The 26,336-nt window shown below is 45.3% G+C and overlaps 1 gene segment (V, D, J or C); it reads right to left on the bottom strand.

Annotated features, from left to right (window-relative positions):
* The window catches only part of LOC123744629 (T-cell receptor beta-2 chain C region-like), a 581,570-nt gene extending 555,622 nt beyond the window's left edge, over window positions 1-25,948 (bottom strand). Inside the window, 3 exon segments of the C gene segment in view lie at window positions 18,829-18,833; window positions 25,596-25,756; window positions 25,900-25,948. Coding sequence covers window positions 18,829-18,833; window positions 25,596-25,756; window positions 25,900-25,948 — 215 coding nt within the window.
* Window positions 25,949-26,336: the final 388 nt, after the last annotated feature.

Genomic DNA, 26,336 nt, shown 5'->3' with positions numbered 1-26,336 from the left:
TAGTTTCTAGTTGTTCTGTTTCTGTGTTAGTCTTGTGACTCCCGATCAGGAACAGCTGGATATCGTTCTTCCTGATTGGGAGTCATATATTAGGTGTGTGTTTTTCTCTTGGGGTTGTGAGTTGTTGCATTTTGCACTGCTGTTGTAAGTATAACCTGTGAAACTGGTGTTCTTTGTTTTCTTGTCTTCACATTTATTTATTTAATAAATAAATATATATATATATATATATATATATATATATATGTTTAACATGCAACCCGCTGCGCCTTGGTCCTCTCTACATAACGACAGCTGTTACAAAAAGAGAGTGAGAGCAGAGCATATGCATGGAGATAGAGACAGAGAGAATCTAGTTTCAAGGACCAAATTAAATTGAGAGGAAACGCAGGGACAGTATTGTGATTGAAGCGTTTCCAACTGGACACAAGAGGACGGTGCAGTGTATTTCTGCAGCAGATCCTATCTCAGCCCTACAAAAACCACATCTCAAATACAAAGTCACACCTCACACCACCACTGCAGTGTCCTAAACCACATAAACCTCCTCAATACTAAACTCCAAAAGAACTGCAACATTTAGGATTTATTTTCTTCAAAATAAAGAGGCCTTTCTTTTTTGCAAATTATGTTTTGTTTCATGTTATTGTCCCAGTACCTTCCAGCTGATCCTGCAGAGGGCAGTAATATTCCACTGTACTGTAGGGCGATAGGTCAGCTATAAACTCCTCCCACCTCAGAACAAAGGCATAGATCTAACTTTACAGGACAGACAGACAGACAGCATGATCAGAGTTCTCCTCAGAGCCACTGTCTCACTACTCTGGCTATCAGGTGAAGGTAAGGTTCAGTATATCAGGTGAAGGTAAGGTTCAGTATATCAGGTGAAGGTAAGGTTCAGTATACCAGGTGAAGGTAAGGTTCAGCAAATTAGATGAAGGTAAGGTTCAGTATATCAGGTGAAAGTAAGGTTCAGTATATCAATGTGAAGGTAAGGTTCAGTACATCAGGTGAAGGTAAGGTTCAGTGTATCATGTGAAGGTAAGGTTCAGTATATCAGGTGAAGGTAAGGTTCAGTATATCAGATGAAGGTAAGGTTCAGTATATCAGGTGAAGGTAAGGTGCAGTATATCAGGTGAAGGTAAGGTTCAGTATATCAGGTGAAGGTAAGGTTCAGTATATCAGGTGAAGGTAAGGTCCAGTATACCAGGTGAAGGTAAGGATCAGTATATCAGGTGAGGATAAGGTTCAGTATATCAGGTGAGGGTAAGGTTCAGTATATCAGGTGAAGGTAAGGTTCAGTATATCAGGTGAAGGTAAGGGTTCAGTATATCAGGTGAAGGTAAGGTTCAGTATATCAGGTGAAGGTAAGGTTCAGTATATCAGGTGAAAGTAAGGGTTCAGTATATCAGGTGAAGGTAAGGTTCAGTATATCAGGTGAAGGTAAGGTTCAGTATACCAGGTGAAGGTAAGGTTCAGTATACCAGGTGAAGGTAAGGTTCAGTATATCAGATGAAGGTAAGGTTCAGTATATCAAATGAAGGTAAGGTTCAGTATATCAAATGAAGGTAAGGTTCAGTATATCAGGTGAAGGTAAGGTTCAGTATATCAGGTGAAGGTAAGGTTCAGTACATCAGGTGTAGGTAAGGTTCAGTACATCAGGTGAAGGTAAGGTTCAGTATATCAGGTGAGGATAAGGTTCAGTATATCAGGTGAGGGTAAGGTTCAGTATATCAGGTGAAGGTAAGGTTCAGTATATCAGGTGAAGGTAAGGGTTCAGTATATCAGGTGAAGGTAAGGTTCAGTATATCAGGTGAAGGTAAGGTTCAGTATATCAGGTGAAGGTAAGGGTTCAGTATATCAGGTGAAGGTAAGGTTCAGTATATCAGGTGAAGGTAAGGTTCAGTATACCAGGTGAAGGTAAGGTTCAGTATATCAGGTGAAGGTAAGGTTCAGTATACCAGGTGAAGGTAAGGTTCAGTATACCAGGTGAAGGTAAGGTTCAGTATATCAGATGAAGGTAAGGTTCAGTATATCAAATGAAGGTAAGGTTCAGTATATCAAATGAAGGTAAGGTTCAGTATATCAGGTGAAGGTAAGGTTCAGTATATCAGGTGAAGGTAAGGTTCAGTACATCAGGTGTAGGTAAGGTTCAGTACATCAGGTGAAGGTAAGGTTCAGTATATCAGGTGAGGATAAGGTTCAGTATATCAGGTGAGGGTAAGGTTCAGTATATCAGGTGAAGGTAAGGTTCAGTATATCAGGTGAAGGTAAGGGTTCAGTATATCAGGTGAAGGTAAGGTTCAGTATATCAGGTGAAGGTAAGGTTCAGTATATCAGGTGAAGGTAAGGGTTCAGTATATCAGGTGAAGGTAAGGTTCAGTATATCAGGTGAAGGTAAGGTTCAGTATACCAGGTGAAGGTAAGGTTCAGTATACCAGGTGAAGGTAAGGTTCAGTATATCAAATGAAGGTAAGGTTCAGTATATCAGGTGAAGGTAAGGTTCAGTATATCAGGTGAAGGTAAGGTTCAGTACATCAGGTGAAGGTAAGGTTCAGTATATCAGGTGAAGGTACATGATTACACTACCGGTCAAAAGTTCTAGAACACCTACTCATTCTAGGGTTTTTCTTTATTTTTACATCAAAACGATAAAATAACACAATGGAATCATGTAGTAACCAAAAAAGTGTTCTTCAAATATCCACCCTTCGCCTTGACAGCTTTGCACACTCTTGGCGTTCTCTCAACCAGCTTCATGAGGTAGTCCCCTGGAATGCATTTCAGTTAACAAGTGTGCCTTGTTAAAAGTTAATTTGTGGAATTTCTTTCCGTACTTATTGCATTTGAGCCAATCAGTTGTGTTGTGACAAGGTAGGGATGGTATACAGAAGATAGCCCTATTTGGTAAAAGACGGTAAATAAGAATTTGTTCTTATCTGACTTGCCTAGTTAAATAAAGGTTAAATAAAAAATAAAAAATATTATGCCAAGAAAAGCTCAAATGAGCAAAGAGAAATGCCAGTCCACCATTACTTTAAGACATGAAGGTCAGTCAATACAGAACATTTCAAGAACTTTAAAAGTTTCTTCAAGTGCAGACGCAAAAACCATCAAGCGCTATGATGAAACTGGCAATTGTGAGGACCGCCACAGGAATGGAAGACCCAAAGTTACCTCTGCTGCAGAGGATAAGTTCATTAATTACCAGCCTCAGAAATTGCAGCCCAAATAAAAGCTTCACAGAGTTCAAGTAACAGACACATCTCAACATCAACTGTTCAGAGGAGACTGTGTGAATCAGGCCTTCATGGTCGAATTGCTGTAAAGAAACCACTGCTAAAGGACACCAATAAGAAGAAGAGTTTTGCTTGGGCCAAGAAACAAGAGCAATGGACATTAGACCAGTGGAAATTTGTCCTTTGGTCTGGAGTCCAAATTGGAGATTTTTGGTTCCAACCGCTGTGTCTTTGTGAGACGCGGTGGAGGTGAACGCATGATCTCCGCATGTGTATTTCACCCCATAAGCATTGAGGGGGAGGTGTTATGATGTAGGGGTGCTTTGCTGGTGAAACTGTCTCTGATTTATTTAGAATTCAAGGCATACTTAACTAGCATGGCTACCACAGTATTCTGCAGCGATACGCCATCCCATCTGGTTTGGGCTTAGTGGGACTATCATTTGTTTTTCAACAGCACAATGACCCAACACACCTCCAGGCTGTGTAAGAGCTATTTTATCAAGGAGGAGAGTGATGGAGTGCTGCATCAGATGACCAGGCCTCCACAATCACCCGACCTCAACCAAATTGAGATGGTTTGGGATGAGTCGGAGTGAAGGAAAAGCAGTCAGCAAGTGCTCAGCATATGTGAGAACTCCTTCAAGACTGTTGGAACAGCATTCCAGGTGAAGCTGGTTGAGAGAATGCCAAGAGTGTGCAAAGCTGTCATGAAGGTTAATGAATCTCAAATATAAAATCTATTTTGATTTGTTTAACACTTTTTTGGTTACTACAAGATTCCATATGTGTTATTTCATAGGTTTGATGTCTTCACTAATATTCTACAATGTAGAAAATAGTCAAAATAAAGAAAAATCCTTGAATGAGTAGGTGTTCTAAAACCTTTGATCGGTACTGTATGTTTAAAAAAATAAAAATACAAACTCATTAAAAATGAAAAGCTGAAATGTTTTGAGTCAATAAGAATTCAACCCCTTTGTTATGTCAAGCCTAAGTAAGTTCAGGAGTAAAAATGTGCTGAACGAGTCACATAATAAGTTGCATGGATTCACTCTGTGTGTATAAATAGTGTTTAACATGATGTTTGAATGATTACCTCATCTCTGTACCCCACACACACAATTATCTGTAAGGTTCCTCAGTCATGCAGTGAATTTCAAACACAGATTCAACCACAAAGACCAGGGAGGTTTTCCAATGCCTCGCAAAGAAGGGGCACCTGTTGGTAGATGTCGAAAAATAAAAAGCAGACATTGAATATCGCTTTGAACATGGTGACGTTTTCAATTACACTTTGAATGGTGCAACAATACACCCAGTCACTACAAATATACAGGCGTCCTTCCTAACTCAGTTGCCGGAGAGTAAGGAAACCGCTCAGGGGTTTCACCATGAAGCCAAAGGTGACTTTCAAACAGTTACAGAGTTTAATGGCTGTGATAGAAGAAAACTGAGGATGGATCAACAACATTGTAGTTACCCCACAATACTAACCTAAATGACAGAGTGAAAAGAAGGAAGCCTGTACTGTCATAACTGTCAGAAGGATTGGACCAAGGCTCAGCGTGTAAAGTGCTCATCTTCTTTTATTAACGTGAACACTTAACCAAAATAAACAATACGACAAAAACAGTTCCGTAAGGTGCACAGACTATATGGAAAACAACCACCCACAAACCCAAAGGAAAAAAGGGCTGCCTAAGTATGGCTTCCAATCAGAGACAACAAAATACACCTGCTTCTGATTGGAAACCATACTCGGCCACACATAGAAATTGAACATAAAAAAATAAAACTAGAACCAATCCCCTCTAAACAAACCAACCCCAAAACACACAAAACACACAAAACCAACACCCCTGCCATGTCCAGGACGTGACATGTACAGAAAAAAAATATCCCAAAAACATTCATCCTGTTTGCAATAAGGCACAAAAGTAATACAGCACAAAATTGGGCCAAAGCGTTACAAAGCGTTATGTTTGGGCCAAATCCAACACAACACATCACTGAGTACCACTCCTCATATTTTCGAGCATAGTGGTGGCTGCATCATGTTATGGGTATGCTTGTCATTGGCAAAGACTAGGGAGTTTTTTAGGATAAAAATAAATGGAATAGAGCTAAGCACAGTTAAAATCCTAGAGGAAAACCTGGTTCGGTTTGCTTTAGAAAAGACACTGGGAGACAAATTCACCTTTCAGCACGCCGATAACCTAAAACACAAGGTCAAATATACACTGGAGTTGCTTACCAAGACGACATTGAATGTTCCTGAGTGGCCTAGTTACAGTTTTGACTTAAACCTGCTTGAAAATCTATGGCAAGACTTGAAAATGGCATTCTAGCAATGATCAACAACCAACTTGACAGAGCTTGAAGAATATATATTTTTTTAAATTACAAATTTGTACAATCCAAGGTGGGCAAAGTTCTTATAGACTTACCCAGAAAGACTCACAGGCAAAGGTGATTCTAACATGTATTGACTCGGGTGTGAATAATATGTAAATTAGACATTTCTGTAAAAATGTCTGCATATAAATATTTCTAAAAACATGTTTTCACTTTGTCATTATGGGGTATTGTGTGTAGATGGATGAGAAAAAAAACATATTTAATCCATTTTGAATTCAGCCTGTAACACAACTAAATGTGGACTAAGTCAAGGGGTGTGAATACTTTCTGAAGGCTCTGTATTTGAGTAGAAGATTACGACAGGAGCCACATACTGCTTTTGAAAAACCATCCCTCAGTGTGACAGGTCCCGTTATCACTTCTAAACCCATCAGTCAGTGTGACAGGTCCCGTTATCTCTTCTAAACCCATCAGTCAGCAAGACAGGTCCCATTATCTCTTCAGAACCCATCAGTCAGCGTGACAGGTCCCGTTATCTCTTCTAAACCCATCAGTCAGCGTGACAGGTCCCGTTATCTCTTCAGAACCCATCAGTCAGCGTGACAGGTCCCGTTATCTCCTCTAAACCCATCAGTCAGCGTGACAGGTCCCGTTATCTCTTCAGAACCCATCAGTCAGCGTGACAGGTCCCGTTATCTCCTCTAAAACCATCAGTCAGCGTGACAGGTCCCGTTATCTCTTCAGAACCCATCAGTCAGCGTGACAGGTCCCGTTATCTCTTCAGAACCCATCAGTCAGCGTGACAGGTCCCGTTATCTCTTCAGAACCCATCAGTCAGCGTGACAGGTCCCGTTATCTCTTCTAAACCCATCAGTCAGCATGACAGGTCCCGTTATCTCTTCAGAACCCATCAGTCAGCGTGACAGGTCCCGTTATCTCTTCAGAACCCATCAGTCAGCGTGACAGGTCCCGTTATCGCTTATAAACCCATCAGTCAGTGTGATACGTCCCGTAATCACTTCTAAAGCCAGTGTGTAGTCCGGTTATGTTTGTCCCTGTCGTACGGTTAGCATGCAGTGAGTCACTCAGCCACGGAGCGGGAGGGGAAGGTTGGGCCGGCTGGGAGGAAAGGGGACTGTGAGAGTCAAAAGATGCAGAAAGGGAGGAGAGTCAGGAACAGAGACCCTGTACTGTCATCTTACGAAGGTCATAGGTCATGTTTGTACACGCCTCTCTACCTTCTCTTCCTCTGTATCAGCTGATAATGCCACTTTCTATCACTCTAGATTTCAAGCTCCTGCCTCCAACGCTGGGAAACTCTTCTCCACGTTCTCCTCTCTCTCAATCCTCTACCTCCTCCCCCCCCTGTGGATGACTTTGTCAACCACTTTGAAAAAAAGGTTGACAACATTCACCCCTCTTTCACTCAGCCTACTGAGTCCACTGGTCTCACTCACACAGATCTACCCTACGCCTTGAACTCTTTCTCCCCTCTCTCTCCAGATGACATCCTGCGACTAGTGAGGTCTGGCCACCAGACAACCTGCCCGCTCAAACCCATCCCCTCCTCCCTTCTGCACACCATCTCTGGAGACCTTTTGCCCATTCCTCACTTCCCTCATCAACTCATCTCTGACCACTGGCTGCGTTCATTCTAACTTTAAGATGGCCTGAGTCGCTCCCCTCCTGAAGACACCAACACTCGACCCCACTGACGTCAAAAACTACAAACTGGTATCCCTTCTTTCTTTTCTTTCCAAAACACTTGAGCGTCTCTGACCAACTCTCTCGTTACCTCTCTCAGAACGATCTTCTTGACCCTGTCGTGTCTTTGGTGCATCATTAAAATTGAAGACTGTTATTTTATCAAATCAATTCTCTGTAATTATTATTACGTGATTAAACTAATCATGTAAATGTAATTAACTAGTAAATCGGGGCACCACGGAAAATCTTGAGATTGCAAAGTTATAATTTTCTGAATGTAACTCTTCAGATATTTTAATATCTGATCAATTAGTCTTCTATTAATTAATTATTCTTTACCTCACGTCAGTCTCATTCCAAACGTCATAAATTGTTGGTTATCTGCACGAATCCAGCCTTCACCATGAATCATCCATACACCAATTGGCTTAATCATTTATTTACTAACGAAATAAATAATCACAGAAATGCATAAACAAACAGTATATATGTTACTAACAAATGACAGGGAAGATTCCCTAGTGGGCTAAGCCGATATGACGGCTTAGTGGACAAAGGGAAGTGGGTGTGGACTGAGAGAGAGTGGGAAAGACAAAAGGGGTCACTACACACAGGTGATAATTATATTAATTGAAATGCTAATCCTTTGCACATGAACGCTCACTCATTCGGGAATAATTGCAATCAATATATATTTACGCCCATATATTTACGCCCATGATCTTCTCTGTTGGAATCCGGTCTGTCTGCTGGAGAGTTCATCCGAGTCGCTCTCTCTCTCTTTCTGTTTCCCTGAAGATCAAAGTCTTTTATGGGTAGAATGGATACTTCAGAGTACCATTCGGAAATGTTCTCATAGAATAGATGTTTTGGTGGTTGTCGGTAGTCGCATCCCAGGTTTACATAATTTCTAGCTGTAGACTAGTAATTAGTATCCAAGATTTGCTCTTATTCTGTAGGGATCGATAGTCTCATTTCCAGCCGTGTAGCCAATGCTCCACGTGGTATGGTTTTCTAGTCTTGGTACTCAAACCTGTGCCACCGAGGTTTACACCGAGGTATGCGTGGTCTGAAGAGGATTTCCTCAGGAGGGGGTTTTATTCGTAACAGTAGAAAAGGCGGTTTCATGACGCCTGATCATGTCTGTGCTCACGGGGGCATGGCCAATGACTTAGTTAAACTTTTACAGGAAATACAATTCTCTCATTCTAAAGGTTAGCATCACAGTACATCATTTCACAAATAGTTTTATCTTTACTCATTCATTTTTCACAAGAATTAGATGCAAACCTCATAATTGAGAAATGTACACATTCAGAGACATAGTTATGTGTGTTTGAGGTCCTCTCTGAGGTCACCAAATGAAACAAACTCGTCATACCCGTCCCCTAAGTGTCCACGGACCATTCCCACCTTCTCACAAGTGGACATTTTGTTTCATTTTCCCGTTTTGGGGATTTAGGAGTTTGGCCAAGTGAAATCCTTTTTCACTCTGTCGTCTCTCTGCATGAAAAGGGGGAGAGAGTCTCCGCCAGGAATTTATGACCTGAGATAACTGAACCTGGGTGTAGGAGAGAGTGAGAGAGAGAGGGGGAAGCCATGATCAATACCCAGAAAGGGCCATGTGATGACAACCCTAACCAGTCAGGCTTCAAGGAGGGTCACTCAACTAAGACTGTTCTTCTCTGTGTCACAGAGGCTCTCCTCTCTTCCAAAGCTGACTATCTCCCCTCTGTCCTTATCCTCCTCTATCCACTGCCTTCGACAACATCAACCATCAGATCCTCCTCTCTCTCTGGGCGTCTCAGGCTCTACACACTCCTGGATCGCATCCTATCTTGCAGGTTGCTGCTTCCAGGTGACGTGGAGAGGATCTGTGTCTGCACCACATGCTCTCACTACTGGTGTCCCCCAGGGCTCGGTTCTAGGCCATCTTTTCTATTTATACCAAGTCACTCGGCTCCGTCATATCTTCACATGGTCTCTCCTATCTTTGCTATGCGGATGACTCTCAACTACTCTTCTCCTTCTCCACTTCTGACACCCAGGTGGCGACATGCATCTCTTAGTGCCTGGACATCTCTAGATCCCCCTCCGTCCTCTATAAAAAAAACTCTAGATTCCCTCTCCTTATCAAAGGGACTTTTTCATAGCAGGTTAGGTGAACATACTCAGCAGGTTTGGAAAATTAATGTAACAGGTTAGGAGACTGAGGTTAAGGTTACAAAAACCCCTCTCTACTCCCCGTACAAAAACCCTCTCTACCCCCCTACAAATGCCTCTCTACCCCCCTCCTCTACTAAAAAACCCTGTCTAGGGCCTCCCGAGTGGCGCAGTGGTCGGCAGGGAGGTCCTTGTCCCATCGCGCACTAGCGACTCCTGTGGCGGGCCGGGCGCAGTGCACGCTGACATGGTCGCCAGGTGTACGGTGTTTCCCCCGACACATTGGTGCGGCTGGCTTCCGGTTTAAGTGTGCATTGTGTCAAGAAGCAGTGCAGCTTGGTTGGGTTGTGTTTCGGAGAACGCACGGCTCTCGACCTTCGCCTCTCCCGAGTCCGTACGGAAGTTGCAGCGACAATTCTCATCTCTCCAGCACCCTTCACCGAGACAACATGATCACAGTTCCCATCTCTCCACTATCCTTCACTGAGACAACATGATCACAGTTCCCATCTCTCCACTATCCTTCACTGAGACAACATGATCACAGTTCTCATCTCTCCACTATCCTTCACTGAGACAACATGATCACAGTTCTCATCTCTCCACCATCCTTCACTGAGACAACATGAACACAGTTCTCATCTCTCCACTATCCTTCACTGAGACAACATGATCACAGTTCTCATCTCACCACTATCCTTCACTGAGACAACATGATCACAGTTCCCATCTCTCCACTATCCTTCACTGAGACAACATGATCACAGTTCCCATCTCTCCACTATCCTTCACTGAGACAACATGATCACAGTTCTCATCTCCCTCACTGTCTCCATCCTCTGACATACAGGTACCGTGAACATTCATTGTCAATTTTATTTATTGAAATGGAAACCCCACGTAAGGGTCACAACTTTTTGGACCAAAAATTATTTCAATGCATCTCATTCTTGACTGAAATGTCTCTTATATTGTCTTCTCTGCTCTCCCTCCTCTGATTCAGACTGGTGATTCAGACAGTGGTGAATCACACAGTAATGATTCAGACAGTGGCGACTCAGATAGTGGTGATTCAGACAGTGATGACTCAGACAGTGGTGATTCAGACAGTGATGATCAGACAGTGGTGAATCAGACAGTGGTGAATCAGACAGTGATGACTCAGACGGTGGTGATTCAGACAGTGGTGAATCAGACAGTGATGATTCAGACAGTGGTGATTCAGACAGTGGTGATTCAGACAGTGGTGATCAGACAGTGGTGATTCAGACAGTGGTGATTCAGACAGTGGAGAATCAGACAGTGGTGATTCAGACAGTGGTGATGCAGAGAGTGGTGATTCAGACAGTGGTGATTCAGACGGTGGGGATCAGACAGTGGCCCAGGCCCATCTGTAACCAACCCAACACCTCCGTGGTCATGCACTGTTACCTGACTAACACTGACTATGACTACATATACTGGGACAGGCATTTCCAGGGAGAGGACCTTAAACTACTAGCCAGGTTCCCAGCTGGATCACTGAGCTATGAGGCAGAGTTCCCAGCTGGATCACTGATCTATGAGGCAGAGTTCCCAGCTGGATCACTGAGCTATGAGGCAGAGTTCCCAGCTGGATCACTGAGCTATGAGGCAGAGTTCCCAGCTGGATCACTGAGCTACGAGGCAGAGTTCCCAGCTGGATCACTGAGCTATGAGGCAGAGTTCCCAGCTGGATCACTGAGCTATGAGACAGAGTTCCCAGCTGGATCACTGAGCTATGAGGCAGAGTTCCCAGCTGGATCACTGAGCTATGAGACAGAGTTCCCAGCTGGATCACTGAGCTATGAGGCAGAGTTCCCAGCTGGATCACTGAGCTATGAGGCAGAGTTCCCAGCTGGATCACTGAGCTATGAGGCAGAGTTCCCAGCTGGATCACTGAGCTATGAGGCAGAGTTCCCAGCTGGATCACAGAGCTATGAGGCAGAGTTCCCAGCTGGATCACTGAGCTATGAGGCAGAGTTCCCAGCTGGATCACTGAGCTATGAGGCATAGTTCCCAGCTGGATCACTGAACTATGAGGCAGAGTTTAAGTCTGGATTCAAGGTGTGGAGCCCAGAGACCCGGGAGTGAAGTAGGATCTCTGTAATTCAGTGGTTTCTGACAGTCCAGAGGATGCAGAGAAGGGAGCAGGCAGTGTATCTGTGTGCTGCCAGTACACCAGTGAAGCAGGGATGCTCAACTCTGTGACAAAATCATATTTTGGGAGGCTGCCAGGAGGCACTGTCTGGCACCTGACTGACCTGCCCCTCTATGTGAAGATACTGTAGGCATAACCTGGCAGGAAGTCTGTCCGACAGGGGGAGTACCAGCCTGGCAGGATGTCTATCCGACAGGGGGAGTACCAGCCTGGCAGGAAGTCTATCCGACAGGGGGAGTACCAGCCTGGCAGGATGTCTATCCGACAGGGGAGTACCAGCCTGGCAGGATGTCTATCCGACAGGGGGAGTACCAGCCTGGCAGGAAGTCTATCCGACAGGGGTAGTACCAGCCTGGCAGGATGTCTATCCGACAGGGGGAGTACCAGCCTGGCAGGAAGTCTATCCGACAGGGGGAGAACCAGCCTGGCAAGATGTGTATCCGACAGGGGGAGTACCAGCCTGGCAGGATGTGTATCCGACAGGGGGAGTACCAGCCTGGCAGGATGTGTATCCGACAGGGGGAGTACCAGCCTGGCAGGATGTGTATCCGACAGGGGGAGTACCAGCCCAGACATTATAACACTTATCAAGAGGATGTGGTGATGAATACAACTCTCTCTCTCTACACTGCTGTAGAAGGCAGCTGGTACTTTCAGTTCTGTGTAGAAGGATGTCTCCGACAACATATGGACTAGGCTTGTTCTTCATCTTATTTCCATGTTAGGTTTCCTCAATCTCAACATGAATACATTTAATAGATAACTGTATCTTACTGTATCTCTCTTAATATGCTTTTTGGTGAATTCTTTATCATCAACTATCTGATTGCCAGCTTTGGTGAATTCTGAATTCATAATCACTCTCTAAACTGGCTTTTCAACAGGTCATGTAAAGTGTGTTGCGTTTCGTCAGTCTCCGTCTCTGACAGTGAAGGATGGGCGCGAGGCGGAGATCCACTGTAGCCATGATGACAGTAACCTGTCGGTGATGCTGTGGTACCAACAGAGACAGGCCAGTCCTGGTATGACTCTGATAGGGTACAGTTACAGCACCACTGAGCCTAACTACGAGAGTTTGTTTGAGGAGAGGTTCAGGCTGAAGATACAGGGAGACCTGAAGGGAACTCTGGTCATCTCCAAACTAACATTAGCAGACTCTGCTGTGTATTTCTGCGCAGCCAGTCGCACAGTGATGTGGCTTTACGTCAGCCCCTCACTAAAAACCTGACACACACACACACACGCACACACACACACACACACACACACACACACACACACACACACACACACACACACACACACACACACACACACACACACACACACACACACACACACACACACACACACACACACACACACACACACACACACACACACACACACAGGAAATCCAACGTAGCTCCAGCTTTTCATTCTGTCTTTTTTACATCTGGTGGTTAACTTTAGAGAGTTTGTGTTAAGGCGTCTGCATATTTCAGTTCGGAACAGTTTGTGCATATATTATGACGACATTTTGTGACGTTATTGTTAATTTTATTTTCGGCTGATCGGCTGATTTGTTTTCAATGAGAGATGTCTCTTTGTCATTGAGAAATACAGCACCACACATCTTAGTTAAAATTTTAAATTGCGAGACAAAAATCTAATCTGTAAAAATGTCAAAATGAATGACAGATGTAGTGAGTTGTCTTAGATTAATTCTGACTATTTTGAGGAAGTGGAAACTGGCTACGGCATCTCAAGATGGACAAATAGTACTATTGCCGCTTTTTTCTCGTTTTTCAAGTGGTCTTCACGGAGAACGCGAGCACACTGGGGGTGCTGCTGAACTGAAGCAGGCTGATGCCATTAGTGACCTTGGGGGAGGGGCTTCAGCAACCTTGGGGGAGTGGCTTCAGTGACCCAGGGGGAGGGGTTTCAGTGACCCATGGGGATGGGCCTCAGTGATCCTGGGGAGGGGCCTCAGTGATGATGGGGAGGGGCCTCAGTGATCCTGGGGAGGGGCCTCAGTGACCCTGGGGAGGGGCATCAGTGACGATGGGGGAGGGGCCTCAGGGATCCTGGGGAGGGGCCTCAGTGATGATGGGGAGGGGCCTCAGTGATCCTGGGGAGGGGCATCAGTGACGATGGGGGAGGGGCCTCAGTGACCCTGGAGGGGGGGCTTCAGTGACCCTGGGGGAGGGGCATCAGTGACGATGGGGGAGGGGCCTCAGTGACCCTGGAGGAGGGGCCTCAGTGACCCTGGGGGAGGGGCATCAGTGAGAGCCGTACTGTGTGTACAATGAGGTTGAATGTCATTCACAGAGACGATGAGTGACATTATGCATCCTATAGTCCTCCTGAGTTGGCTGTTTCTCCTGTCCCCAGGTGAGTGTCTGAGGTTAGCTTAGTAGCTGGGATTCATGGAGTAATTAGAGTTGTACCAACTCTTAATCGACACAGTGATTGCTTGTCTCTCTTCTTCCTCCTCTCCTCGCCTCTCTTCTCCTCTCTTCCTCTCCCCTGCCCTCCTCTCCTCTCTTCTCTACAGGTCAATGTGGAGCAGCAGACCCCGTAGTGCTTCAGCCCAGACAGCTCCTCACCCTTCCTGGTAACACCACCACCTCCGGTCCAGTCACTCTGCAGTGCTCCCTGGGTCCAGGCTTCAGCATGCCCAGCTACACAATGATGTGGTACCGACAGGTCAGAGAAGTCACCAGGGCATTACACCATGATGTGGTACTGACAGGTCAGAGAAGTCACCAGGGCATTACACCATGATGTGGTACCGACAGATCAGAGAAGTCACCAGGGCATTACACCATGATGTGGTACCGACAGGTCAGAGAAGTCACCAGGGCATTACACCATGATGTGGTACTGACAGGTCAGAGAAGTCACCAGGGCATTACACCATGATGTGGTACTGACAGGTCAGAGAAGTCACCAGGGCATTACACCATGATGTGGTACCGACAGGTCAGAGAAGTGTCCAGGGCATTACACCATGATGTGGTACTGACAGGTCAGAGAAGTCACCAGGGCATTACACCATGATGTGGTACTGACAGGTCAGAGAAGTCACCAGGGCATTACACCATGATGTGGTACTGACAGGTCAGAGAAGTCACCAGGGCATTATGCATGTCGGTACTCTCTTCTGTTGTAGGATCAGTGTTGAGGAGCAGTGAACTGCATTTACTTCAACTAGTCATTTAATTACATTTTGCAGTAGCTTGGTGGTAGTTGGACTAAATTAAAATCTTGGGAGTGTTGTCAGTAGTTAATTACTGTTTTACCATGTAGCGGTGTAGCTAACTACTGGAACTACACACTACTGTTTTACCATGTAGCGGTGTAGCTAACTACTGGAACTACACACTACTGTTTTACCATGTAGCGGTGTAGTTAACTACTGGAACTACACACTACTGTTTTACCATGTTGCGGTGTAGCTAACTACTGGAACTACACACTACTGTTTTACCATGTAGCGGTGTAGCTAACTACTGGAACTACACACTACTGTTTTACCATGTAGCGGTGTAGCTAACTACTGGAACTACACACTACTGATTTACCATGTAGCGGTGTAGCTAACTACTGGAACTACACACTACTGTTTTACCAGGTAGTGGTGTAGCTAACTACTGGACCTACACACTACTGTTTTACCATGTAGCGGTGTAGCTAACTACTGGAACTACACACTACTGTTTTACCATGTACGGAACTACACTTTTGGAACTACACACAAATTATTTTTTGCAGAAATTAAATACATTATATTTGAAATAGGCAAGAATTCTGCATCAGACCTGCCTAATTCATCAGACCTGCCTAATTCATCAGACCAGCCTAATTCATCAGACCTGCCTAATTCATCAGACCAGCCTAATTCATCAGACCTGCCTAATTCATCAGACCAGCCTAATTCATCAGACCTGCCTAATTCATCAGACCTGCCTAATTCATCAGACCTGCCTAATTCATCAGACCAGCTGAATTCATCAGACCTACCTCATTCTCACTTTAAACACTTTCTGTGTGCCTGATTCTCTCACTTTTTGTGTTTAATTACACATTCTGTTAACATCTGACTCCAGAGTGATCTCTTCTGGCAATTTGTAGTCTATTAAGAATAAGTATCACAGTGCTTGTGATATTGAATGTTTGGAAAGTAATATAAATCAAATCAAATCAAATGTATTTATAAAGCCCTTCTTACATCAGCTGATATCTCAAAGTGCTATATAGAAACCCAGCCTAAAACCCCAAACAGCAAGCAATGCAGGTGTAGAAGCACAGTGGCTAGGAAAAACTCCTTAGAAAGGCCAGCAGGTTGGTAGGTGAGGTGGGGTGGCCAGCAGGTTGGTAGGTCTGGTGGGGTGAGGTGGGTTGGCCAGCAGGTTGGTAGGTGAGGTGGGGTGGAGTGGCCAGCAGATTCGTAGGTGGGGTGGCCAACAGGTTGGTAGGTGAGGTGGGGTGTCCAGCAGGTTAGAAGTTGTGGTACCATAACATGCTTTGGTACCAACAGGTCCGCTATGGAGGCCCAGTGGAGTTCCTCATTAAAGAGTACGAGAAAACCCAGGGGCGATACAAAGAGAACCTGGACACATCGGGGAACAGGTTCATCCTGCAGGTGATGGAGAGCATCTGAGCCGGGTTCCTCTTGACGTCTCTTCTCTTTGGGTCTTGGCTGAGTTTATTTACAAGCACGTGCATAAAGGCCTTTTTCTAAATGTGTTCGATTGACTGCAGATCTCTGAACTGGTTGTGGAGGACAGTGGGGTCTACTACTGCGCTGCTAGTCACAGTGAAATAACAGCTTGAAGAGCAGTACAAATACAACACTCCTCTGTTTAATATACATGACGTGGCTGATTCCCAAACGGCACCCTATTCCCTATATAGTGCACTACATTTGATCAGGGTCCTATGGGCTCTGGTCTAAAGTAGTGCACTATATAGGGAATAGGGTGCCGTTTGGGAATCAGCCTAGTCTCTCTCTATCTGTCTCTGTCTATCTGTCTCTGTCTGTCTGTCTGTCTGTCTGTCTGTCTGTCTGTCTGTCTGTCACACAGATGGCTCAGAGCAGGAAGACATTGTCGGTTGTGGCTCTTCTGGTATTGATAAAAAAAAAACATCTGTCAAACCCAAGACATTTGCAAATCATTATAGATATATTCATGCATCGCACAGGAGGTTGGTGGGTCCTTAATAGGGAAGAACGGGCTCGCTGTAATGGCTGGAGCAGAAGAGGTGGAACGGTATCAAATACATCAAAGACATGGTTTCCATGGCTTCCATGGTTTCCATGTGTTTTGATGCCATTCCATCTGCTCCGTTCCAGACATTACTATGAGCCGTTCTCCCCTCAGCAGCCTCCACTGGTGCATACTGACTGCAGTAGTGTAAACGGTAGGCCAAGTGGGTATTATAGTTCAGACATTATAGTTCATAGTTCATCCTATGGAGGGCACTGTTACAATATGAGAGAGAGAGCAGGGGTGAGAGAGAGAAAGAGCGGGGGTGAGAGAGAGAAAGAGCGGGGGTGAGAGAGAGAGCAGGTGTGAGAGAGAGAGAGCGGGGGTGAGAGAGAGAGAGAGCGGGGGTTAGAGAGAGAGAGCAAGAGAGAGGGAGAGAGAGAGCGGGGATGAGAGAAAGAGAGAGCGGGGGTGAGAGAGAGAGAGAGTAGTCTGCATTTTTATTCACAAGCCTCTCATTACTGTCAATATGAAGTTGTATTGTGTGTTAGTGCTGTTTCTCCTGACCACCGGTAAGAACTTTATTCAACATATAAGACATGCAGTCATCACCAGTACTATAATCATAACTGTTTCATTCATTATGACGTTTTTCTACCTACAGAATCAACATCTGGAGTAAACTTCATTCAACATCCTGCAAATCTTCTTTCAATAGAGGGAGAATCGGGGACTCTAGAATGTGAACACGATGACGCAGAGTTCTATAGAATGTTCTGGTACAAACAGAACACCAACGGAAACATGGAGCTGGTGGCTTATTCTATGGGGACGAGAGCGACGGACATAGAGCCCATCTTTGACAAGGCAAATTACAATATGATCCATGACGAGCAGTTAAAGTCCTCTCTGCAGATTAAGAATGTGAAGTCTGTAGACTCTGCTGTGTATTACTGCGCTGCCAGCTCAGCACATTGACTCAGCTAGCTTTGCTGCTCTACAACAACCTATACCAGCCAGGGAGGAGAGGAGAGGAGAGGAGAGGAGAGGAGAGGAGAGGAGAGAGAGAGAGAGAGAGAGAGAGAGAGAGAGAGAGAAGAGAGGAAGAGGGGTAGAGGAGAGTAGAGGGGGGAGGAGAGAGGAGATAGAGAGGAGGAGAGGGAGAGGGGGGAGGAGGAAAGGGGCTAGAAAGAGACATCGTTACAACACTGTATATAGCCATAATATGACATTTGAAATGTCTCTATTCCTTTGAAACTTTTGTGAGTGTACTGTTTACTGTTCATTTTTTATTGTTTATTTCACTTTTGTTTATTATCTATTTCACTTGTTTTAACAATGTTAACATATGTTTCCCAATTGATTTGAGAGGAGAAGAAGGTGTAGAATAGGCACATGTTCACTGACTGTTTTGACAGCATCACTTCCTGGTGTCCTGTTGACATCACTTCCTGGTCTAGTGAACAGGTGAGAGGTCTGAGGAACAACGATACGATAAGACAGTGGAAGACAGAGAAGACAGTCCGCTGATCTTCTTCTTCTTCTATGGTATTATGGTGGTCCGCAAACAAACGTTAGAGGTGCATGCCGCCACCTACTGTGCAGGATATAAACAAAAAAAGATCCCACAAAAGAGGAACATTGTTGGGGTTGGGGGAAAAATCCATACAAAAACAGCCTTTTACATTTTAGTCATTTAGCAGATGCTGTTATCCAGAGCAACTTACAGTAGTGAGTGCATACATTTTCACACTTCACGTATTTCTTCTGTTAAAAAACCAAAAAAAAACAAATCCAAACCTGAGGGTGGGATATCTTCCTATGCCAGTACCCCTTGTAGGTCTTCCGCTGTGAACTCTTGCAGGTCCAGAATATTTTCTGCCACAGTCACAGTTTCTTCGATTTTCTTCGACACAGTTAAAACCTGTTGGGGATAGGGGGCAGTATTGAGAATTTTGATATGTGCCCATTTTTAACTGCCTCCTACACCAACTCAGAAGCTAGGATATGCATATTATTGTTCAGGTTTGGATAGAAAACACTCTGAATTTTCTAAAACTGTTTGAATGGTGTCTGTAAGTATAACAGAACTCATATGGCAGTCAAAACCCTGAAACAAATTCTGACAGGAAGTGGATACCTGATGTGTTGAATTACCTTTAAGCCTATGCCATTGAAACACACAGGGGCTTATTAATCGTTGAGCACTTCATATGGCTTCCACTAGATGTCACCAGTCTTTACAAAGTGGTTTGAGTCTTCTACTATGAGAACTGAACGAACAAGAGCCTTGGAACGGTGGTGGCCGATAAGACTCTGGCGCGCGAGTTCGTTGGGTACTCTCGTTCCAATACGTTTTAAAAGAGAATGCAATCGTCCGCCTTGAATATTATTCATGTTCTGGTTGAAAAAGGCCCTAATGATTTATGCTATACAACGTTTGACATGTTTGAACGAACGTAAATATTTTTTCTCCCCTCTTTCATGAAGACAAGTCTGGCGGGCTTAGATCATGTGCTAACAACACAGAGCTTTTTGGACGTAAATTATGAGCTTTTTCGAACAAAACTACATTTGTTATGGACCTGGGATTCATGGAAGTGACATCTGATGAAGAGAATCAAAGGTAATGGATTATTTACATAGTATTTTCGATTTTAGATCTCTCCAACATGGCGGTTAGTCTGTATCGCAAAGCGTATTTTTCTGGGCGCAGTGCTCAGATTATTGCAAAGTGTGATTTCCCAGTAAGGTTATTTTTAAATCTGGCAATCCGGTTGCATTCAAGAGATGTAAATCTATAATTCTTTGAATGACAATATAATATTTTACCAATGTTTTCGAATAGTAATTATTTAATTTGTTGTGCTGATTTGACTGCCGGTATTGGAGGGAAAAGATTTCCTCAACATCAACGCCATAGTAAAACGCTGTTTTTGGATATAAATATGAACTTGATAGAACAAAAAATGCATGTATTGTCTAACATAATGTCCTAGGAGTGTCATCTGATGGAGATTGTCAAAGGTTAGTGCATAATTTTAGCTGGTTTTCTGCTTTTGGTGACGCGTGTCTTTGCATTGACAAAACATTACACACAGCTATTTTCAATGTACTGTCCTAACATAATCTAACTTTATGCTTTCGCCGTAAAGCCTTTTTGAAATCGGACAACGTGGTTAGATTAAGGAGATGTTTATCTTTCAAAGGGTGTAAGATAGTTGTATGTTTGAGAAATTTGAATTATGACATTTAATTGTTTTCAAATTTGGCACTCTTGATATTTCACCTGTTGTTGATAGGGTGTACCAGGGGTGGGACGCTTGCGTCCCACATAGCCCATAGAGGTTAATAACCGGCAATGAATGCCACAAAATCCAAATGTTTCACTCACTTCGCCTCTGGTTCTCACGACTGCCAACATTCTCAATGGGCTGTGGGTCCCCCATTACCATATCTTCTACTACATCATTCTCAATGGGCTGTGGGTCCCCCATTACCATATCTTCTGCCACATCATTCTCAACGGGCTGTGGGTCCCTCATTACCATATCTTCTACTTAGCATGTTACTTCAAAATTTGCCGATTCGGGTGAGTCCTAGTGCAATTTTCATCTCTTCTTCAACAATACAATTCAGCAGAACGAGCTGACTCCTGGTTACTATGACTCCACTTCTCAGAACCAGAACGAACTGACTTCTGGTCACTGTGACTCCACTTCTCAGAACCAGAATGAGCTGACTTCTGGTCACTGTGACTCCACTTCTCAGAACCAGAACGAGCTGACTCCTGGTCACTGTGACTCCACTTCTCAGAACCAGAACGAGCTGACTTCTGGTCACTGTGACTCCACTTCTCAGAACCAGAACGAGCTGACTCCTGGTCACTGTGACTCCACTTCTCAGAACCAGAACGAGCTGACTCCTGGTCACTGTGGCTCCACTTCTCAGAACCAGAACGAGCTGACTCCTGGTCACTGTGGCTCCACTTCTCAGAACCAGAACGAGCTGACTTCTGGTCACTGTGACTCCACTTCTCAAAACCAGAACGAGCTGACTCCTGGTCACTGTGACTCCACTTCTCAGAACCAGAATGAGCTGACTCCTGGTCACTGTGACTCCACTTCTCAGAACCAGAACGAGCTGACTCCTGGTCACTGTGACTCCACTTCTCAGAACCAGAACGAGCTGACTCCTGGTCACTGTGACTCCACTTCTCAGAACCAGAACGAGCTGACTCCTGGTCACTGTGACTCCACTTCTCAGAACCAGAACGAGCTGACTTCTGGTCACTGCGGCTCCACTTCTCAGGACCAGAACGAGCCGACTCCTGGTAACTATGATTGATTCCACTTTTCCCATGCTTCACCTCCTTTGAGACCTCAAGCAGACCTCCCAGATAACATTCCTTATTCAGATCTCCCAGACAGCATTCTTTATTCATTGTAAAGCTCTTACAGGGTATCTCGTAAAGCTCTTACAGGGTATCTCATAGAGCTCTTACAGGGTATCTCATAGAGCTCTTACAGGGTATCTCATAGAGCTCCTACAGGGTATCTCATAGAGCTCCTACAGGGTATCTCATAGAGCTCCTACAGGGTATCTCATAGAGCTCCTACAGGGTATCTCATAGAGCTCCTACAGGGTATCTCATAGAGACTAGCTTTACATGAGAATGGAGAGACTCAACGGGTCCCCCAGGTAACATTGATGATGCTTCTCCTTCAAACGGATCCCCCAGGTAACATTGATCACAACATTACTTCTCGTTTCGTTTATTTTTCACGACAAGCCCGTTCTCACTCTCTGTACACGCATCTTCACCCCGACAGCAGTTTCCAACAGAACAAGAGTTTCCGCCATCTTCCCTACACTTACCCGCTCCGTCGCGTCGCATCACACGTCTATGAAGCTGTTTTGGTGGCAGAAGGATATGACGTCACTTCCTGTTCCTGCTCCGATGAACAAGGGTGCGTTTAGTTTGCCTCAATGTTTTCTACATTGCGTGACGGTTTATACTGAATGACACATTTCGCCAAAACGCACCGTTCTTCAACTGCCCTTGAGGTACGCTTGCTCCCGTTTTGGTGGGTGTGGCCTGATTAATATGGGTGTGATCTTTTAAAATTGCAGTACACCATACAATCACACCATACAATCACACCATACAGTCACACCATACAGTCACACCATATAATCACACCATACATTCACACATTACAATCACACCTTACAATCACACCATACAATCACACTATACCTTCACACCATACCTTCACACCATACAGTCACACCATACAGTCACACCATACAGTCACACCATACAATCACACATTACAATCACACCTTACAATCACACCACACAGTCACACCATACAATCACACCATACATTCACACATTACAATCACACCTTTCAATCACACCTTACAATTACACCATACAGTCACACCATACAGTCACACCATACAGTCACACCATACAGTCACACCATACAATCACACCATACAATCACACCATACAATCACACCATACAATCACACCATACATTCACACCATACAATCCCACCATACAATCACACCATACAGTCACACCATACAGTCACACCATACAGTCACACCATACAGTCACACATTACAATCACACCATACCTTCACACCATACATTCACACCATACAATCACACCATACCTTCACACCATACCTTCACACCATACCTTCACACCATACAATCACACCTTACAATCACACCTTACAATCACACCATACATTCACACCATACAATCACACCATACAATCACACAACAACCCTAACCCTCTTGGCCACCATTATCACAACATTTTTCAACCGGTCGTTCAGTACAGTACCGTTGTCGTTGAATTCAACGTTGCACATCGTTCTGTCATACTTAACGCACCCCAGGTGAGCAGTCTGAGGAAGAAGGAGACAGCTAGAAGGTGACGTCATTTCCTGGTCTGATGAACAAGGGAGAGGTCTGAAGAAGAAGGAGAGAGAGAGGGAGAGAGAGAGAGACAGAGAGAGACAGAGAGACAGAGAGAGACAGAGCGAGAGAGAGAGAGAGACAGAGAGACAGAGAGAGAGAGAGAGAGAGAGAGAGACAGACAGAAAGGAGAGTGAACTGAGGAGACGTTCAGACTGTCTCTCTTTCTCTCAGTCCTCTGATGTCTGTCAGGATGAAGCTGTTGTGTGTGACTCTGGCTCTCCTCCTCACTGCCAGTAAGAACTGTCCTCTACTTACACACATGACAAACTACACAAATCAGCAGTGTTGAAACTGATATTCTGTGTGTTCAAAGTCAACTTGATCATTGTTCCTGCAACCGTTGAAATTACAGCAATTATTTTAATTTTGTATCACTTTCAGGTTGATACTACTTAATAGATGTTTTAATGTTTTATGTCTTTTTATCTTCACAGATTTCTGTGGCGGTGTAACAGTTAAACAGTCTCCTGTCCTGTCTGTGTGTAGAGAAGGAGATGTGTCAGTCACTCTACAGTGTTACCACGACGACAGCAGCTACTACTACATGTTCTGGTACCGACAGAGAGACAACAACATGAAGATGTTAACATATTCTCTGGGTCAAGGCGTGTGGGAAATAGAACCTCCCTTTGAGAAGGATGTACATTACACCATGAGCAGGCCGGAGCTGACCAGATCCACTCTGGAGATCAAGAACCTGGAGGTTGGAGACGGGGCTGTGTATTACTGTGCTTCCAGTACAGCACGATGACTCAGAACAGATACACTTCCTTACAACAACCCCTAGAAGCTACAGGAGGAGGGGGGAGGGGGGAGAGGGGGAGGGGGGAAGAAACCACACCAGAGAGAAGGGGCAGAGGAGAGGAGAGGAGAGGAGAGGAGAGGAGAGGAGAGGAGAGGAGAGGAGAGGAGAGGAGAGGAGAGGAGAGGAGAGGAGAGGAGAGGAGAGGAGAGGAGAGGTAGTGGAGGTGTAATTGGTGTGGTGACATCTCTAATTTCTTGGTATTTTGGTCTTAGTCCTCCATTTATAACCTTTTATTTTAATTGTAGAGGTTTTTTCAATTGTAAAAGATGACCAAAAAACAAGCAATAAAGAAGAACAATGTTCTCATGTTGGGGCTCTCCGTCTTCTTCTGGACTTAGGGCTCGTTTTGAAATGACCTTCAAGGCATTCCACCAAGTTGTCAAGAGAGACACCTGAACCACAGAGTGTCACACCCGCTCCCGCTCTCCCTCCCTGGTGCTCGAAGGCGCCAGGCTCCCCAGCATTACACACTCCTGTCACCATCAGTACGCACACCTGCCTTCCCCCCCGTCACGCGCATCAGCGATTATTGGACTCACCTGGACTCAATCACCTCTGTCATTACCACATCTATCTATCTATCTATCTATCTATCTATCTATCTATCTATCTATCTATCTATCTATCTATCTATCTATCTATCTATCTATCTATCTATCTATCTATCTATCTATCTATCTATCTATCTATCTATCTATCTATCTATCTATCTATCTATCTATCTATCTATCTATCTATCTGTCTGTCTGTCTGTCTGTCTGTCTGTCTGTCTGTCTGTCTGTCTGTCTGTCTGTCCCCCCCTTTGTTCCCTACCGCAGCACATTTTGTACCCATGTGCTGACGCTGTTCTTGTCTTGGTCTTTGTCTGTTTCCTGATTAATGTTGACTCCCCCGTACCTGCTTCTCATGTCCGGCATCGGTCCTTACAGAATTCTGCAGCCATCATACGAAACATCGGGGGGAGTGCTGGCGTTCCGGTTGGTGGTGACGTCGGGTCTGGGGGCCGACACCGATAGAACTGGTGGTGCCTAAACCAGCACGTCGGGCTGACACGCTCGAGAGGTTCGTGCCCTGTTTGGCTCAGAAGGCGCCCATCCCACGTCGGGCCTCAACCGGATCATCAGGCTCCCACACCACAGCGGGATCGACAGGCGTTCACACCTCAGCCAGATCGTCAGGCTCCTATGCCTCAGCCGGCTCGCCAGGCCCCCACGCCTCTAGCGGTTCGTTGGGAGTTTTCTCCCAGCTGGCTTGCCCAGCACCCGTGGCTTGGCCGGCCCGTCAGTGTGTATTTCCAGTAGCTAGCTACACCGCTACATGGTAAAACAGTAGTGTGTTGTTCCAGTAGTTAGCCACACCGCTACATGGTAAAACAGTTGTGTGTAGTTCCAGTAGTTAGCTACACTGCTACATGGTAAAACAGTAGTGTGTAGTTCCAGTAGTTAGCTACACCGCTACCTGGTAAAACAGTAGTGTGTAGTTAGCTACACCGCTACATGGTAAAACAGTAGTGTGTAGTTCCAGTAGTTAGCTACACCGCTACATGGTAAAACAGTAGTGTGTAGTTCCAGTAATTAATTCTCTGATCTGTCAGTACCACATCATGGTGTAATGCCCTGGTGACTTCTCTGACCTGTCAGTACCACATCATGGTGTAATGCCCTGGTGACTTCTCTGACCTGTCAGTACCACATCATGGTGTAATGCCCTGGTGACTTCTCTGACCTGTCAGTACCACATCATGGTGTAATGCCCTGGTGACTTCTCTGACCTGTCAGTACCACATCATGGTGTAATGCCCTGGTGACTTCTCTGATCTGTCAGTACCACATCATGGTGTAATGCCCTGGTGACTTCTCTGACCTGTCGGTACCACATCATGGTGTAATGCCCTGGTGACTTCTCTGACCTGTTGGTACCACATCATGGTGTAATGCCCTGGTGACTTCTCTGACCTGTCGGTACCACATCATGGTGTAGCTGGACATGCTGAAGCCTGGACCCAGGGAGCACTGCAGAGTGACTGGACCGAAGGTGGTGGTGTTACCAGGAAGGGTGAGGAGCTGTCTGGGCTGAAGCACTACGGGGGCTGCTGCTCCACACTGACCTGTAGAGAAGAGAGGAGAGGAGGGCAGGGGAGAGGAAGAGAGGAGGAAGAAGAGAGACAAGCCATCACTGTGTCTATTAAGAGTTGGTACAACTCTAATTACTCCATGAATCCCAGCTACTAAGCTAACCTCAGACACTCACCTGGGGACAGGAGAAACAGCCAACTCAGGAGGACTATAGGATGCATCATGTCACTCATCGTCTCTGTGAATGACATTCAACCTCATTGTACACACAGTACGGCTCTCACTGAGGCCCCTCCCCCAGGGTCACTGAGGCCCCTCCTCCAGGGTCACTGAGGCCCCTCCCCCATCGTCACTGATGCCCCTCCCCCAGGGTCACTGAAGCCCCGCCCCCAGGGTTACTGAAGCACCTCCCCCAAGGTCACTGAAGCCCTCCCCCAGGGTCACTGAAACCCTTCCCACGGGTCACTGAGGCCCCTCCCCCAGGGTCACTGAAACCCTTCCCCTCGGTCACTGAAGCCCCTCCCCCAAGGTCACTGAAGCCCCTCCCCCAAGGTCACTAACGGCATCAGCATGCTTCAGTTCAGCTGGCACCCAGTGTGCTCGCATACTCCG

The sequence above is a fragment of the Salmo salar genome, chromosome ssa09, assembly GCF_905237065.1.
Source record: "Salmo salar chromosome ssa09, Ssal_v3.1, whole genome shotgun sequence".
Classification (NCBI taxonomy): Eukaryota; Metazoa; Chordata; class Actinopteri; order Salmoniformes; family Salmonidae; genus Salmo; species Salmo salar.
Note: the sequence above shows the minus strand (reverse complement) of the source record. Positions and strands in the feature narration are given on the sequence as shown.